The following is a 13,448-nucleotide window of genomic DNA, read 5'->3' as shown; positions in this document are numbered from 1 at the left end:
AGTATAAAGATAATGGCTTCTATTTAATGAACACTTATTATATTCCAGAAATTTCATTTAGGGAATGACTCCCAATAGGTATAATTATCACCAATTTACAGAGCAGGAGCCAAAGATACTTAGTCATTTGGTCAAAGCCAGAGTTCTGATCTGAATCTGGGCTTTTAAAATTCTAAAGTTCTTTCTCCTGTTGCCTCTTTCTAAGGAAAAGAAAAGATAGATCAATTAGTGTCTACTTGATTGTATGGGCCCTAATAAAATCACCAGAGCTAAAAGTTAAATCAGAGAAAAAAACTGGTATTTACCCACTCCTTTAAAGATCATTAAGAAACAGCCATAATTTAAATTCATTAGAAGTATATGAATTTAGAGATAAAACTTGCAGAACAAAGGGAAAAGTAAAGCATTATGTGTGAAGGGATTTAGGAAGGCAAAAAAAAAAAAAAAAAAAAAAAGATGAATTAGGACTAATTCCATTCACTTATTATTGGAAATATAGGAGCATCATAATAGTGTTCCAGAGGATCCATTTGCATAGAAAGACCCTAGAAATTCCAAGGCACTCAAAAAGCTTTAGTGGGGTTTAACACTTCTGGGAGAGCCCCTCATCTTACGAAGTTGGGTAACAGTTTTCAGGTAGAAGAGAAAAAGTGGTCTAACTATTGAGCTTAGCTAGCATTGGTCGCATGTGATCTACAGACACAGAAAACGGAAATGCATCAGGGCAGATCTCCTTCTTAAGACCTGCCAGAGACCTTTCCTATAATCTGACAGGGCAGAAGTGAGCACGGTACCAGCACCTGTATCTGATTCAAATTGTTCTCTAAAAGTGTTCTGCATGGGGCGCCTGGGTCTGTTGGTTAAGGGTCTGACTTTGGCTCGGGTCATGATCTCAGGGTTGATACGTTCGAGTCCCACACGGGGCTCTGCACTGTTAGTGCAGAGCCAGCTTGGGATTCTCTGTCTCTCTCTCTCTCTCTCCCTCTGCCCCCTCCTCCACTTGCACTCTCTCTCTCTCTCAAAATAAATAAACTTACAAAAATAAAAATAAAAATGTTCTGCTGAGGCAAGAACATCAACCAGCCCAGAGCAACCAAAGGGATGGAGATTTTGCACAGAATCAGGCATCGCCCAGGTAAAAGACACTGAGAAGCCAAACTTACAGTGACCTCAGAACAGGATAAGGGCAGAAGGCTGTGTTTTCTCTCAAAGCTGATATTAAGGATCGCTACTACCAGAATTAACATTTTGATTGGCCAAACTTGCGTTCTTTTAAGAAAGATGAGGGTTCTAGCTGAGAAAATTAGCAGTGATAACTGGCTCCTTGTGCAAGAACCTCAAATAGTCTAGATATTAATTTATGTCCCAAATGATATCTTTATCTCCCATCAGCCTGAGGCTTTCAAAAAGGATATAACAGTTGCAAAAGCTCAGAGGTTGGAAGCACAGTCGGAGTGAAAAATCCCCCAACTGTGTTAATCGCTCTCCTCTGGGTTCTCTGACCAAGTGACCAAGGCCTCCATTTTGTCCTCTGTTCTATCGTTCTGCGCTGAGCGCAGCTCTGCTCCTTCACATCCCACCCACATGATGCAGGGGCGAGTTCAGAGGACACATTATCATCATCAGATTCTTCAGCCTAACTACACCAAAGCTCACTTTGCAGATGTCCCAGTATAACCTACACATGATGCACAATTTATTTCTTGATCTAAAGCTCAGACTGCCACGATTTTTGACGTTAAAATGTCCCTATTCATTTCGAAACACCGGCGAAGAATCCAGGCACCGTTCCAACCTAGGAGCCTAAACGCTGGAGGACTCTGTGACATTGAAAAGCAAGAGCAACTTTCTTCATTTTCCCTCAACACACAGCACAGCAACTTCCACCAACGGAATAATGTGAATTTAAAGTCAGACACCTGCAACAATTTTTAGATCTGATTCTCTTTCATTGTGAGAACTTAACCCCGCCCCAAAAAGCCACATGGTATTTCACCCACAAAGTAAAGACCAACTCGCTTACAGTTTTCCTCACAAGAAAACAGGATGGGAAACAAAATCATATGCAAAACCCTTTAAGGTAGCATTTTAGGCACACTGCCATGAGAAAAGCAAGCTGAAAGGCTAAATGTCATTCCCATATCCGGCTACCCTGCTTCCGTGAACAGAACCAGGAAAAGGAAGGATGATTATTTGTGTAGGTGAATAGTGACTGAAGAGGCTAATTTGTAACCCGCTCACATTTCCTTTCACCTCACGTGCACAGAGGAGCACCCCATTCAAGGAGGTCAAGACAGAACCTAGTGCTGATGCGGTCCTGTTGGGTAGACCTGGAGTCACCAACTCTTTACTCCACCGGTCACCTGACAGCTTACAGCTACTTTGGTCTGCTCTTGTTTGTACTGGAGCATGGAATTATGTTGCCTCCAGGCTCTGTTCCAGTGTTCTTGTTTCAGTTTTAAGCTTTCTTATAATGAATGAAATCACTGAGCAGGATATTACCTACATAACAAAAATTCAGGACCAGCGCCCAGCTCCGTCTTGCCAATTGTTATTGTTTATTGACCACTTTACCAGTTAATCAGAAAAACACACATTTAAGTAGATAAATACTCCTACTTTTCACAGACCAAAATGGCGAATTTTACAAACAGTAACAATCAGAGTTGATGATGATAGAATGAGAGTGCAATATTCATTAGCACAACTTTTTAGATTGAAATTTGGCAAAAAAAAGAAAAAAACAAATTACACCCTTTTGATCCGGTAATTCCATCACTGGGAATTTATCCTAATGAAATAATTGGTGATACAGATCATAACTCACAAATAACGAAGATCCTCATAAGGCTGTGTATAATACTGTGTATAAGAGTGAAACACTACAAACCACCTCAACATCAGGGATTCGATAAAGAAATGACTGTACTTCCGTATGTTAACATTTAGCCTTTAAGATCAAGAAAATTGAGGGTAGGAATACCCTCATTATAAAACATTAATGTTATTTAGCATACAGTATTACACTGTGGGAGCTCCAAATATGCCACCCCAAAATAAGCCTCTTTGACATAAGGATTATTTTCAGCTTATTATCTGGAGAAACAGCAGACGCAAGGAAGCTCTGAAGAGTACAAATTACCCTTTTGTAAGAGAAATTTACATTTATAAAGGAAACGTCCCTTTGTAAGGTGTCTCTCTCTGGGTACTAAGAAGGAAAGGAGGACTCTAAATCACAAGAGACTCTTATCAATGGAGAAGGTGCAACTTAGCATCTGCACAGCAAACCTTATCCTTGTTTATAGTACTTTTCATGGTCCCCTTCCCATAACCTGCCTCCCCACACTCTCTTCCTGGGTTTTAGGTGAAGATGGTATTTATGCCCAAGTTCTGGCCCCCTCTTTTGAGTTACTCATCTCTGAGTTTCTCCCATGTATGTATGAGATATACATGGTAATAAACTTGTTGGTTTTCTCTTGTTAATCTATTTTTTGTTAGAGGGCCCACAGCTCAGAACCTAGAGAGTAGAAAGAAATGTTTTTTTCTTCCTCTACCACATAAAATTAAGTAAAAGGAAGTTTCGTTGCCCTCAAGTTTATTAACCAGACATTCATTTTCTTCTAAAGCTCCCATAGGATGTGACTTCCTGAGCAGTCATAGATTTTAGGTCAGCTTCAAAACGACACAAAAACAATGGAGTAGTATTAGGATAACATCTTGAAACTGGCCCTAGGTTCCTTTCTCTGTTCAAATGACTTTTAATAACTGTCTGCTATTGGGGCTTCAGCCACCGATTCTTGACCAGGCCTGTGATTTGAGCCAAACCAGAGTTCACAACACTGAATGAATGTGGTCGAGCGTACTGTAGTTAAACTGGGCCACAACCCCAGTAGATGGCTGCCATGAGAAGTTGGCAACATATCTGATTCTCAAAAAAATTCCAGTTATTTTTTCCGAATCATGACCCCAAATTATACCATACTCAACTGTTGTACAGAATTTCTTCCAAAATCAGTAGAATTTGTTCAACTAGTTTTGTATCCTAAATCACACTTCACGTATCCTAAAAGACTGTATTTAAACCCAAGGTCCTTCAACACAGTATTAGAGTTAACCAGATTCTACTTTGTGAAACACACTCCCAAAACACACAAACAAAGACATATGGGAAACTCACGTAAAAGAATCCAAGTGGTCCAGAGATATATGGCATTTTCATTCCCAAGAGATACTTGACTTGTGAAGTCACGACGTGGGTGGCAGCTCCAGTTGTCATGGCACTGATCACAGGCTCCGTAAGCAGGAATGTGGCACTGCCCAGCTGTAGCACAAACATGGCCACCTAAGAGGACAAAGGAAAATGACATTTCCCCAGGTTCCTAGAGGAATTACTACCTGACACGTTTTCATTTTCATTTCACACAGACATAGAGAACTGATGTGAAGTGGATTTCTTAAATTGTATATATCCAGTATCTTGAGTTTTCTTGAGAACATAACTAGGTTCCAAGGCTTTCCAAATGTTATTGGGTACAGTGTAATTGCTTCGGTTAAAGTGAACACGTTTTGTTCCCCTGAATATTGACTTTTCCTTTTTTCTCTATTCCTCATCATATAAGTCATAAAAAAGGGAAATATACTCGAATCGGTTCATATATGGGGCTCTGTGGAGAAAAATTAAATTTGCATTTATCATACTTTAAAAAAAATTTCAGAATTTAAAAGAAATTTCAGAATTTCACTACCCCACACCCAGTAGGTTTAAAATCTCAAAAGCAATGAAGAAAAAAAAAGCCATTTCCTGAGTTTCTCCCCAGTCCTGAGAAACGGAAACACTTTTTTGACTAGAAACTCTCTCAAGTAGTTCTAAATGGCCACTAATAAGAAGAAGATATCAGGACTTATTTATAGGCGGAGAAGAACAAAAGATAGGGCTAGGTTAAAGGGATATGAATTCAGAAACCCAAGAATAGGCAGAAAAGTCATTTTCCTTAAAAATTTCCTTGCTACTCCTACCGCTGTGCTTCATGACCAAACAAAATTATCAACTTTGAGTAGAAGCTGTGCATTGAGTTCTGCTGGGCAAAAGACGACCAAAGGAACCAAAATTCTCCTATTAACAGAGCAATGGTTACTGTTCTTCCTCTGCCAGTGAGAGAGCTTTTAGAAGGTGGCCCATCCTTTGACTGAATACTACTGTGTAAACTCAGTCATAGAAACTATAAAACAGGGATGCTTGGGTGGCTCTATCAATTAAGCAACCGACTTCGGCTCAGGTCATGATCTTGCAGTTCGTAAGTTGGAGCCCCGCAATGGGCTCTGGGCTGACAGCTCGGAGCCTCAAGCCTGCTTCCTGCTTCAGATTCTGTCTTTCCTTCTCTCTCTCTGCCCCTCCCCCCCCCCCTCACACTCTGTCTCTCTCTCTCAAAATAAATAAACATTAAAAAAGTTTTTAAACTACAAAACATAAAATTCAGTGTTTTGAAAGTAACATTAAATTATATTCATGAGTATCCACACTGGAAAAGGGACACAAAGCGGGTCATGTTGATATATCCTCTCAGTGTGTTAATTACCATATTTAGGTCATGTCTTAAAATTCTTTTTGGAAAATCAGATTAGTTATTAAAGAAATCAGAGGACAGAACAGCAATGAGATCTCCTTCTGTGAAGAGGTGACAGTGATGAAAAAGAGAAGTATAAAGTGCTATCTGTTAACACTAGAGCGTAAATTGCAAAATATATCATTTCTATCATATTGCAATGTCCTTTGACCAAAAGCGATAATGCTCTGAACTTGCATCAGAGTAGAGTTTTCTGGGCTCAAATCTGAAAACTGAAGTTCTGATCCTGGCTTCACTATGTCCTAGCTCTGTGACTGTAGAAAACCTGCTGAAATTTTCTAAGCCTCATCATCATCTATAAGCCATTAGACTGAAGTCTATGCTATCTATCTTGTAGAATCATTATAAAGTGAATGTGAAATAATATAAGGACTTCAAAACTTGCAAAACATGCAAAATATGTAAGGCACAGGAACATCATGAGATGTCATGGATATTTACTCATCATAAGAAACCAGCCACAGTTTTGAACACGTAGAAGGGGCCTCACCACATTTCCCAACTCAGGAAAACTTGAAAGAATTTATAGGTGCAGAAAGAAATGTATTTGAATTGTTTGCAGTTTAGCAGCCCCATTTATTCAATATAGAATAAAAAATAATCTGGATTGCCAACATAGAAATCAGGCATTCTGTTTCTGCCAACAGAGGAAGCCCGAGCAGCAACTCAGCTAGTAACATTTTTTTTTTAAGAAACTGTGTGTGTGTTTGTCAAAGTAGAAATGTCCTGAGGGAAATATGCAATCAATGGTATAGGTACAAATGGAACACACTGATCTTCTTGGCAACTCTTGATTCATAGTCTGTTGATTTTCATCCTGAAAACACAATCAGTTAAGAAAAACATTGAACCAATTTTCCCCAAGCATCTATCTACTAGTAAGTAAATTCCAACTTATGACATTAACTCTTACAGGCCCTAAGGACAAAATTAGCATATTATTGGGGTAAGATGAACACCAGAGAGTTGGATTTTCAATTCATCTGAATGCAGCAGACAAGCAATCCAAATCTTTGAAATTGTGAAACCTGTTTGCATATGTGGAATTTTATGCATACATGGAATGCTGGAAAGTTCTTATCTGTATGCCAGGAAATCTTACCTTATTTTGAGAAGCAAACCTTTTGGGAAGCCTTGTATGAACCATCATCATTTTACCTTCTGTTTAATATTTGTTTCCTAAATTCTATCATCTTTTTAGAGGAGTTAATGATTTTTCGTGCCTGAGAAACAAAGGTCACTTAACCTGAAGTCATTCATCAACCACTTCTGGCTAACCACTGTCTACTCGTAGCAGCTTCTTAGTTATTTCCATGACCTTAATGTTACAAATGGAAGGGCCCAGGAAAGTACAAGACATGAAGAGTTCAGCCACTCCACATATTGAAAACACATACACATACCTTGCAACAGAGAGCAGGAAAGATGGAGTACCCTCCTCTAAACTTAGCTAAAGACTCAAAGTGTTTTTGTAATATTCTACTTGTACACATTTTTATGCTTAAAAGAAAATCTTCCCGGCAAGGGATAAATCCCTAAAATGGAGAATTCTCAACTCTGAAAGGTCAACAAGCCCCTGAAGAGCTCATTTCTGACACAAACCACTGGGTATGTGAAGGATGATTGCAAACATGTGAGATTTAGCTGAAGAGAAATAACTCTCTTCTGGATGACAATATTCTCCAGAACCCAAGACAATGGCGGATATTTTAAGAAGGATAAAGAGGGAGAGGACGAGGAAGAAGGGAAAGAGAAGAATAAGAAAGAGAAGAATGAGAAATTTAAGAACTCCTCTTTCCCCACTACTCACATTTTAACAGTTCATCCACATCAAAATTAAGGCTCTAGGATATAGAGGCTGACGTACACAGCTTGCATGTAGCAAACATCCATGCAACGCAGGTTTTGTTAGAAGCACCCACAGACGGATGTGGCTTCCAAGATTATCTTAGAACTTAAATATGTGAGATGAGGATCCTTCTAGACTATTTTGCTTGTAGGCCCAGTATTTAGATTCTACACCAATGTTAAGGACTTTTTTTTTTTTTAAAGTTAATGACTTAATAAACCACCACTTCAGCTCCTTTTACAATAATATAGATGACAATAACTCTAATCTGGCTAGCCAACTCCCAAACTTTGGCCATGTAATGTTTTATGAGAAAATAAATGTTATACAATCAATATATTTCAGCTGTTTGCAGTAATTCTGATGATCTGGGCTAACACTGAAAACCTGTGACACACATTATCAAGGTTCACTAGCGTGACACTATTGGGTAACGTTTCTATAAACACCATGTGTTCTATATAAATTGAATGTATCTCAGATTTCAGGCCATTTTTTGCAAGTGGCCTTCAAATAGTGAAAAAGGAAAAGAAGTATATAGTAATCAACTATCCTACCCAAGGGAATACAGCGTGCATTTCAGGGTTTTGTTTTTTTTTTCAGTTTGTCTGCAATCTGGTTTTTACATTACACCAAATCATTTATTTGTCCATTCAATAAATATTTCCTGAATACCTATAAGGGGCTAGGCACGCATTGTTGCAGAATACAGACATAAAGATACAGTTAATATTAAAAAAAAAAAAACCATAAAAAGAGGTGAAATGAAGATATTGGGAGGGGGCACTTTTTTAATGTTTTTATTATTATTATTATTATTATTTATTGAGAGAGACAAAGCATGAGCATGGAAGAGGCAGAGACAGAATCTGAAGCAGGCTCCAAGCTCTGAGCTGTCAGCACAGATCCCAACGCGGGGCTCAAACTCACAGAGCATGAGATCATGACCTGAGCTGAAGTTGGACACTTAACTGACTCAGCCACCCAGGCGCCCCGGAAGGGGGCACTTTTAACTACACCAATGTTAAAAGTTGGCGTAGGTGTTACTGTAGTGTAGCTGTTACTAGGAAGGTAAAGTCAGAGAAGCTCTTTGGGTGGGAGCTAAAATGCTAGGAGCTGTATTCTTCACTGAGCAGAGTATGCTGGTTTGGGGAAGAGAGCTAAAGTGCTCATGACGATAGGAAAACAATTGAGTGCTGCATGGGGGTATGGGGAAAAAAAAAAAAAAAAGTCTGTGTGGCCAGAAAACCCAAGAGCAAAAAATGTCAAATGGATACCTAATGAAGTTGCATGCTGCGGAATTGAAAATATAAAACCCTACTCCATACTTTTCGGTGCTAAAAGGGAATGAGCTATCAAGCCATGCAAAGACATGGATGAATCTTAAGTGATATTGTTAAGTGAATGAAGACAGTCTGAAAAAGCTATATGCTGAATGATTCCATTTCTGTGATATTCTGGAAAAGGCAAGACTATAGAGACAGTAAGCAGATCAGTAGTTGCCAAGGGCTTGGGAGTGGGAGAATGTGTAATAAGTAAAACACAGTGAATTTGCTAGTCTGGTGAAACTCTTCTATATGATACTGTCATGGTGGATACATAACATAAGCATTTGTCAAAACCCATAGATCTTTACAACACAAGAGTGAGCCTTAGTGTATGACAATTAAAAAAAAAAAAAATCGTTTGGAGCTCAGGAGATCCCAGACTAAAATATGACAAAGAATCTGAAAACCACTGATGTGTTTACTATCTCTATAAACTCTGCCTTTTCCAGAGTGTCATTTAAATGGCATCATATAATATATAGACTTTTCAGACTAAATGGGTGAAATAACCTCACTGAAAGGGGTAGCAAAAAAAAAACATTGCTCATGTTTAGGGCACCTGGGTGGCTCAGTCGATTAAGCATCTGACTCTTGGTTTCAGTTCAGGTCATGATCTCATGGTTCGTGAATCCAACCCCCACATCAGGCTCCACTCTGACGTTGCAGAGCTGGCTTGGGATTCTCTCCCTCCCTCTCTCTGCCCCTCCCCTGCTTTCTCTCTCTGTCTTGCTCTCAAAATAAATAAACTTAAAAAATTAAAAAAATGTATGTTCACCCTATATTAATGCAACACGTTTCTTAGCAATTAATGGCAGTTTTTCATGTGTTCTATTAGTGTGTGCTTCCTTGATGAGTTGCACTTCCAGAATCAATTCATAATGGAAACTGAGAATCTCAATCCATTCAAGTTAGTTAGCATGTCTTCATTAGTTCTCAAACAAAAGGGGCACCCGCGTGGCTCAGCCGGTTAAGTATACGACTCTTGACCTCAGCTCAGGTCATGATCTCAAGGTTCTTGAGTCCAAGTCCCATGTCGGGCTCTGCACTGTCAGTGCAGAGCCTGCTTGGGATCCTGTCTTTCTCTCTGCCCCTTCCCCACCTACACTCTCCCTCTCTCAAAGTAAATAAATAAACTTAATTATTTTTTTAAATGCTCATGTGAAGAACTCTGGAAATGAGTAAAGTCTGTAAAACCAACGATGAAAAAGAGACACTATATTCCAGCTGATAAAGTTATTTTCCATGGGGATAGGAGTTAACAATCCTGAAACCACTATCCATATATACTGAAATTTAAAAATGAAGTAGATGGATGGTGAATGGTGGGAGCCAAGTTTCCCACTGTTGGAGAAGCCCAGCAAAGGGCATTAGGCTAGGATGATCAATATGGTAAGGGATTACAGTTGGTATCTAGGAACTCATGTCTAAAGACAGATATAGATGATCAGCCTTTCATTTTTTAAATTTAGCAGACCATGCAAAGCATTTTCTCATTGTATTACTTTCAAAAGCCAACAAACCTGAAAAATGCACACTGCAGTTCTGAAATATAAACTCAGTGTGGTAGGCAAAATGCTTTCCCAAATTCCCACCCCTCATTATTAAAAAAAACACTAATTTATGAAGGAACTTTTGCAGATGACATTAATGGCCTTTACAACAGGGAGAGTATCTTGGGGGGAAAAGGTTTAAAAAGATACAGATAGATACGGATAGATAGATAGATAGATAGATAGATAGATAGATAGATAATGTCCATATACATGGGTTAATATATACACATACATGTCCTTAGTCAGCCAAGAGGGCTAGAAGCAATAACACCTTGTTCGCAATGAGCACACGCAGCACCCAGATATTGACCTTGGATACCATTCTCCAATAAAAGGAACGAGGGTTCCCTGGAGAAATGGGTGATTCTAAGCAATCACCCATAGGCCTGGGGCAAAGAAATATACATATGATTCTGTATCATTTTGTAGTGCAAGAAAGCAAATGCTCCAAAAACAAAGAACCAAATACACGGGGGTATGTCAAGGATGGACACAGGAGCCAAGTGAAGTATCTCCCAATGCCCAAAGCTAGAACAATTTGAGGAACAACATAAATAAAGTAGCATTGGATTATAACCCAAAGAATAAAATAAGTATCTTTGAGTCCATATTGATATAAATACTTGATTACATCTTAAAAATGAGAGAGCTGGGAAATCTCCTGTGTAAGTTAATTATTATTCCAAAGCTTTACCTAGACACTCCTCACTCCTTATCTCAACTCCTCATGTAAGGTAACTCCCACCTCTTAAGTGTGGGCTCTGCCTGTGGACTTCTTTCCAAAGAATACAGTGTGGAAAGTGCCGGGCGGGGGGCAGATAGGGAAGAGAGAAACTTTACATTGGAGGCACATGACAAACACTAGTTGAGGCGGGTGATTAAGGTTAACATCAAGAGTTATAAATTAAATTGACAGTCCATACTCTTCCTACGATGTAATGAGAATGTCGCTCTATCTCCTTGGTCTTCCTCCTAAAAATCCATCACCCCAGTCTAATCATGAGAAGAACATCAGACAAATCTCAACTGGGGGGACATTCCACAGAAAGCTTACCAGAAGTCCTCAAAACCATGAAGATAACCAAAAACAAGAAAAATCTCAGAGATTTTCACAGTTAAGAGGAGCCAAAAGAGAGATAGGACAATTAAATGTGATGTGGTATACTGGATGGGATCCTGGAACATAAAATTAACATTAGGTAAAAATTAAAGAAGGCTGAATAGAACACATGGACTTCAGTTGATAGCAATGCATCAATCTGGTTCAGTAGCTGTGGCTAATATGCCATACTAACGTGAGACGTTACGTTAATAGGGGAAATTTGGGTGGATGGGGCAGGTGGCAACTCTGTATCCCCTCTTTGCAACTTTACTGAAATCCAAAATTATTATAAAACAAAAACGTTTTTAAAAAGGGAAAGAAAAGTACCTCTCCACCTCTTCCACAGAATCTTCAGGTAAGACCACATTTCTCCCCAAAGTGTATGCTGCGCATGGCGGGCACCTGAGTTGTGCACACATGAGCAGAAGGGAAAAGAGGGACCCTCAGAGGAGCTTCAGACAGCCGGGCTTCAGAGGTATGACATGTGCATAAATAACCACACCAAGACAAGCGTGCACACACATAAAAGAGAGGAATAGAAAAGGTGCTACAGGGGTGCCTGGGTGGTTCAGTCAGTTAAGCGTGGGACTCTGGATTTCGGTTCAGGTCACAATTCTAGGATTGTGCGATAAAGCCCCACATCGGGTTCCTCGCTGAGTGTGGAGCCTGCTTGAGAGTCTTTCTCTCTCTCTCTCTCTCACTCTCTCTCTCTCTCTCTTCCCCTCCCCTGCTCCCCAAATTACTTACAAGGGAGAGCACCCTCTATCTCATTCTCAAAAAAAAAAAAAAAAAAAAAGCGAGAGAAAGAAAATGTGCCACAGATTTCAGAGGGAGAAGGATATTATTCTGGATAGGGGTAAACTTGTGCCTTGACACATGAGCAGGAATCCAAGTGAGAGAAGTTATTAGACAGCCTTCCAGAAAAAGGGAAGAATATGAGTACAAAGCAGGACAGCACGGGATATGTTCAGAGAATGCAGAGCTGCTAGTTTAGAAGGAGCACAGCTAGCCAACAGGGAGTAATAGAAAATAAAGCAAGACATTTTAAAGTCAGAATACGGAGCACCTTAAAAGTAGGGAAAAGGGAGTTTTGCAGGAGTGAGTGACATCACTCTCGCATACATTTATTAAACACCTAAATTTGCCAAGAGGTGTGCTGCACACTGGCTCAAAAATCAGAGCTAGGCTTTGGTAGGATTAATCTGACAATAAAATGTGGAACAACTGACCGTTTAAAATGTTAGTGTAAGAGGAGCAACCAAAGGAAAAAAGACAGAGAACACCTCAACTGGACCCAGAAGGAACAGAGAACAGAAATGAGCCGCGCGTTGGACTACCTAGAGGCAAACTGATCATATGTCCAGGAAACACAGTTTATTGTTCATTTGATTTTTTAGTGTCAAATATAGAAACTCACGGGGCATAAGAATTATCTTTATTTGGAATTCTGTGGTTGAAAGAAGTATCACAATCTTTTCATTTCTCAGACTTTTCTAGAAAAAAAAAAATCCTCTAATGCAAGAGGCAGTGAGAATCAAGAGTGCTAGGGGTGGGCAGTGATTTGACTCTTCTGCCTTCCTTCCTGCCCCAGCTATAGAAAACGACAATGTTGAATAATGGGACGACAGGAGCATGACAGTATTAACAGTATTAAAAGACACAGGGGCATGGGAAGTGGTTGTATTTTCATTGTTCATTGGGTGGAGGCCGGGGGACAGCTGTGGGAAGAGGTAGGAGACTGCATTGACTATGTCTTCACATTTCAGCTGGACAGATCTGGCAAAATCCATAATCAAATTAGAAAATTATTACACATTTTCTTACTCCTTTTTCATCAAGAACTGCATTACAGTTTAAACAATATAAAAACACATTCCTTATCTTCTGGGCAGGGATAAAGGGAGAAAATGGTAAATTAGAAAAAAATCTCAATTCAATTTTGGCTACTTAACATAGTGATACCATTAACATTTAATTGACCTTTTTCTTATT

General features: G+C 39.3%; 1 protein-coding gene across 1 annotated transcript in view; it reads right to left on the bottom strand.

Moving 5' to 3' along the window:
- The window catches only part of SLC26A7 (solute carrier family 26 member 7), a 117,710-nt gene that overhangs the window by 64,896 nt on the left and 39,366 nt on the right, over positions 1–13,448 (bottom strand). Inside the window, exon 5 of the mRNA XM_081792287.1 lies at positions 4,178–4,342. Coding sequence (XP_081648413.1) covers positions 4,178–4,342 — 165 coding nt within the window. The remainder of the gene's footprint in view (positions 1–4,177; positions 4,343–13,448) is intronic.

This window comes from Panthera onca, chromosome F2 (genome assembly GCF_046562875.1).
Source record: "Panthera onca isolate mPanOnc1 chromosome F2, mPanOnc1 haplotype 2, whole genome shotgun sequence".
NCBI lineage: Eukaryota > Metazoa > Chordata > Mammalia > Carnivora > Felidae > Panthera > Panthera onca.
The sequence above is the reverse complement of the archived record's forward strand: the minus strand, read 5'-3'. Positions and strand labels throughout refer to the sequence as shown.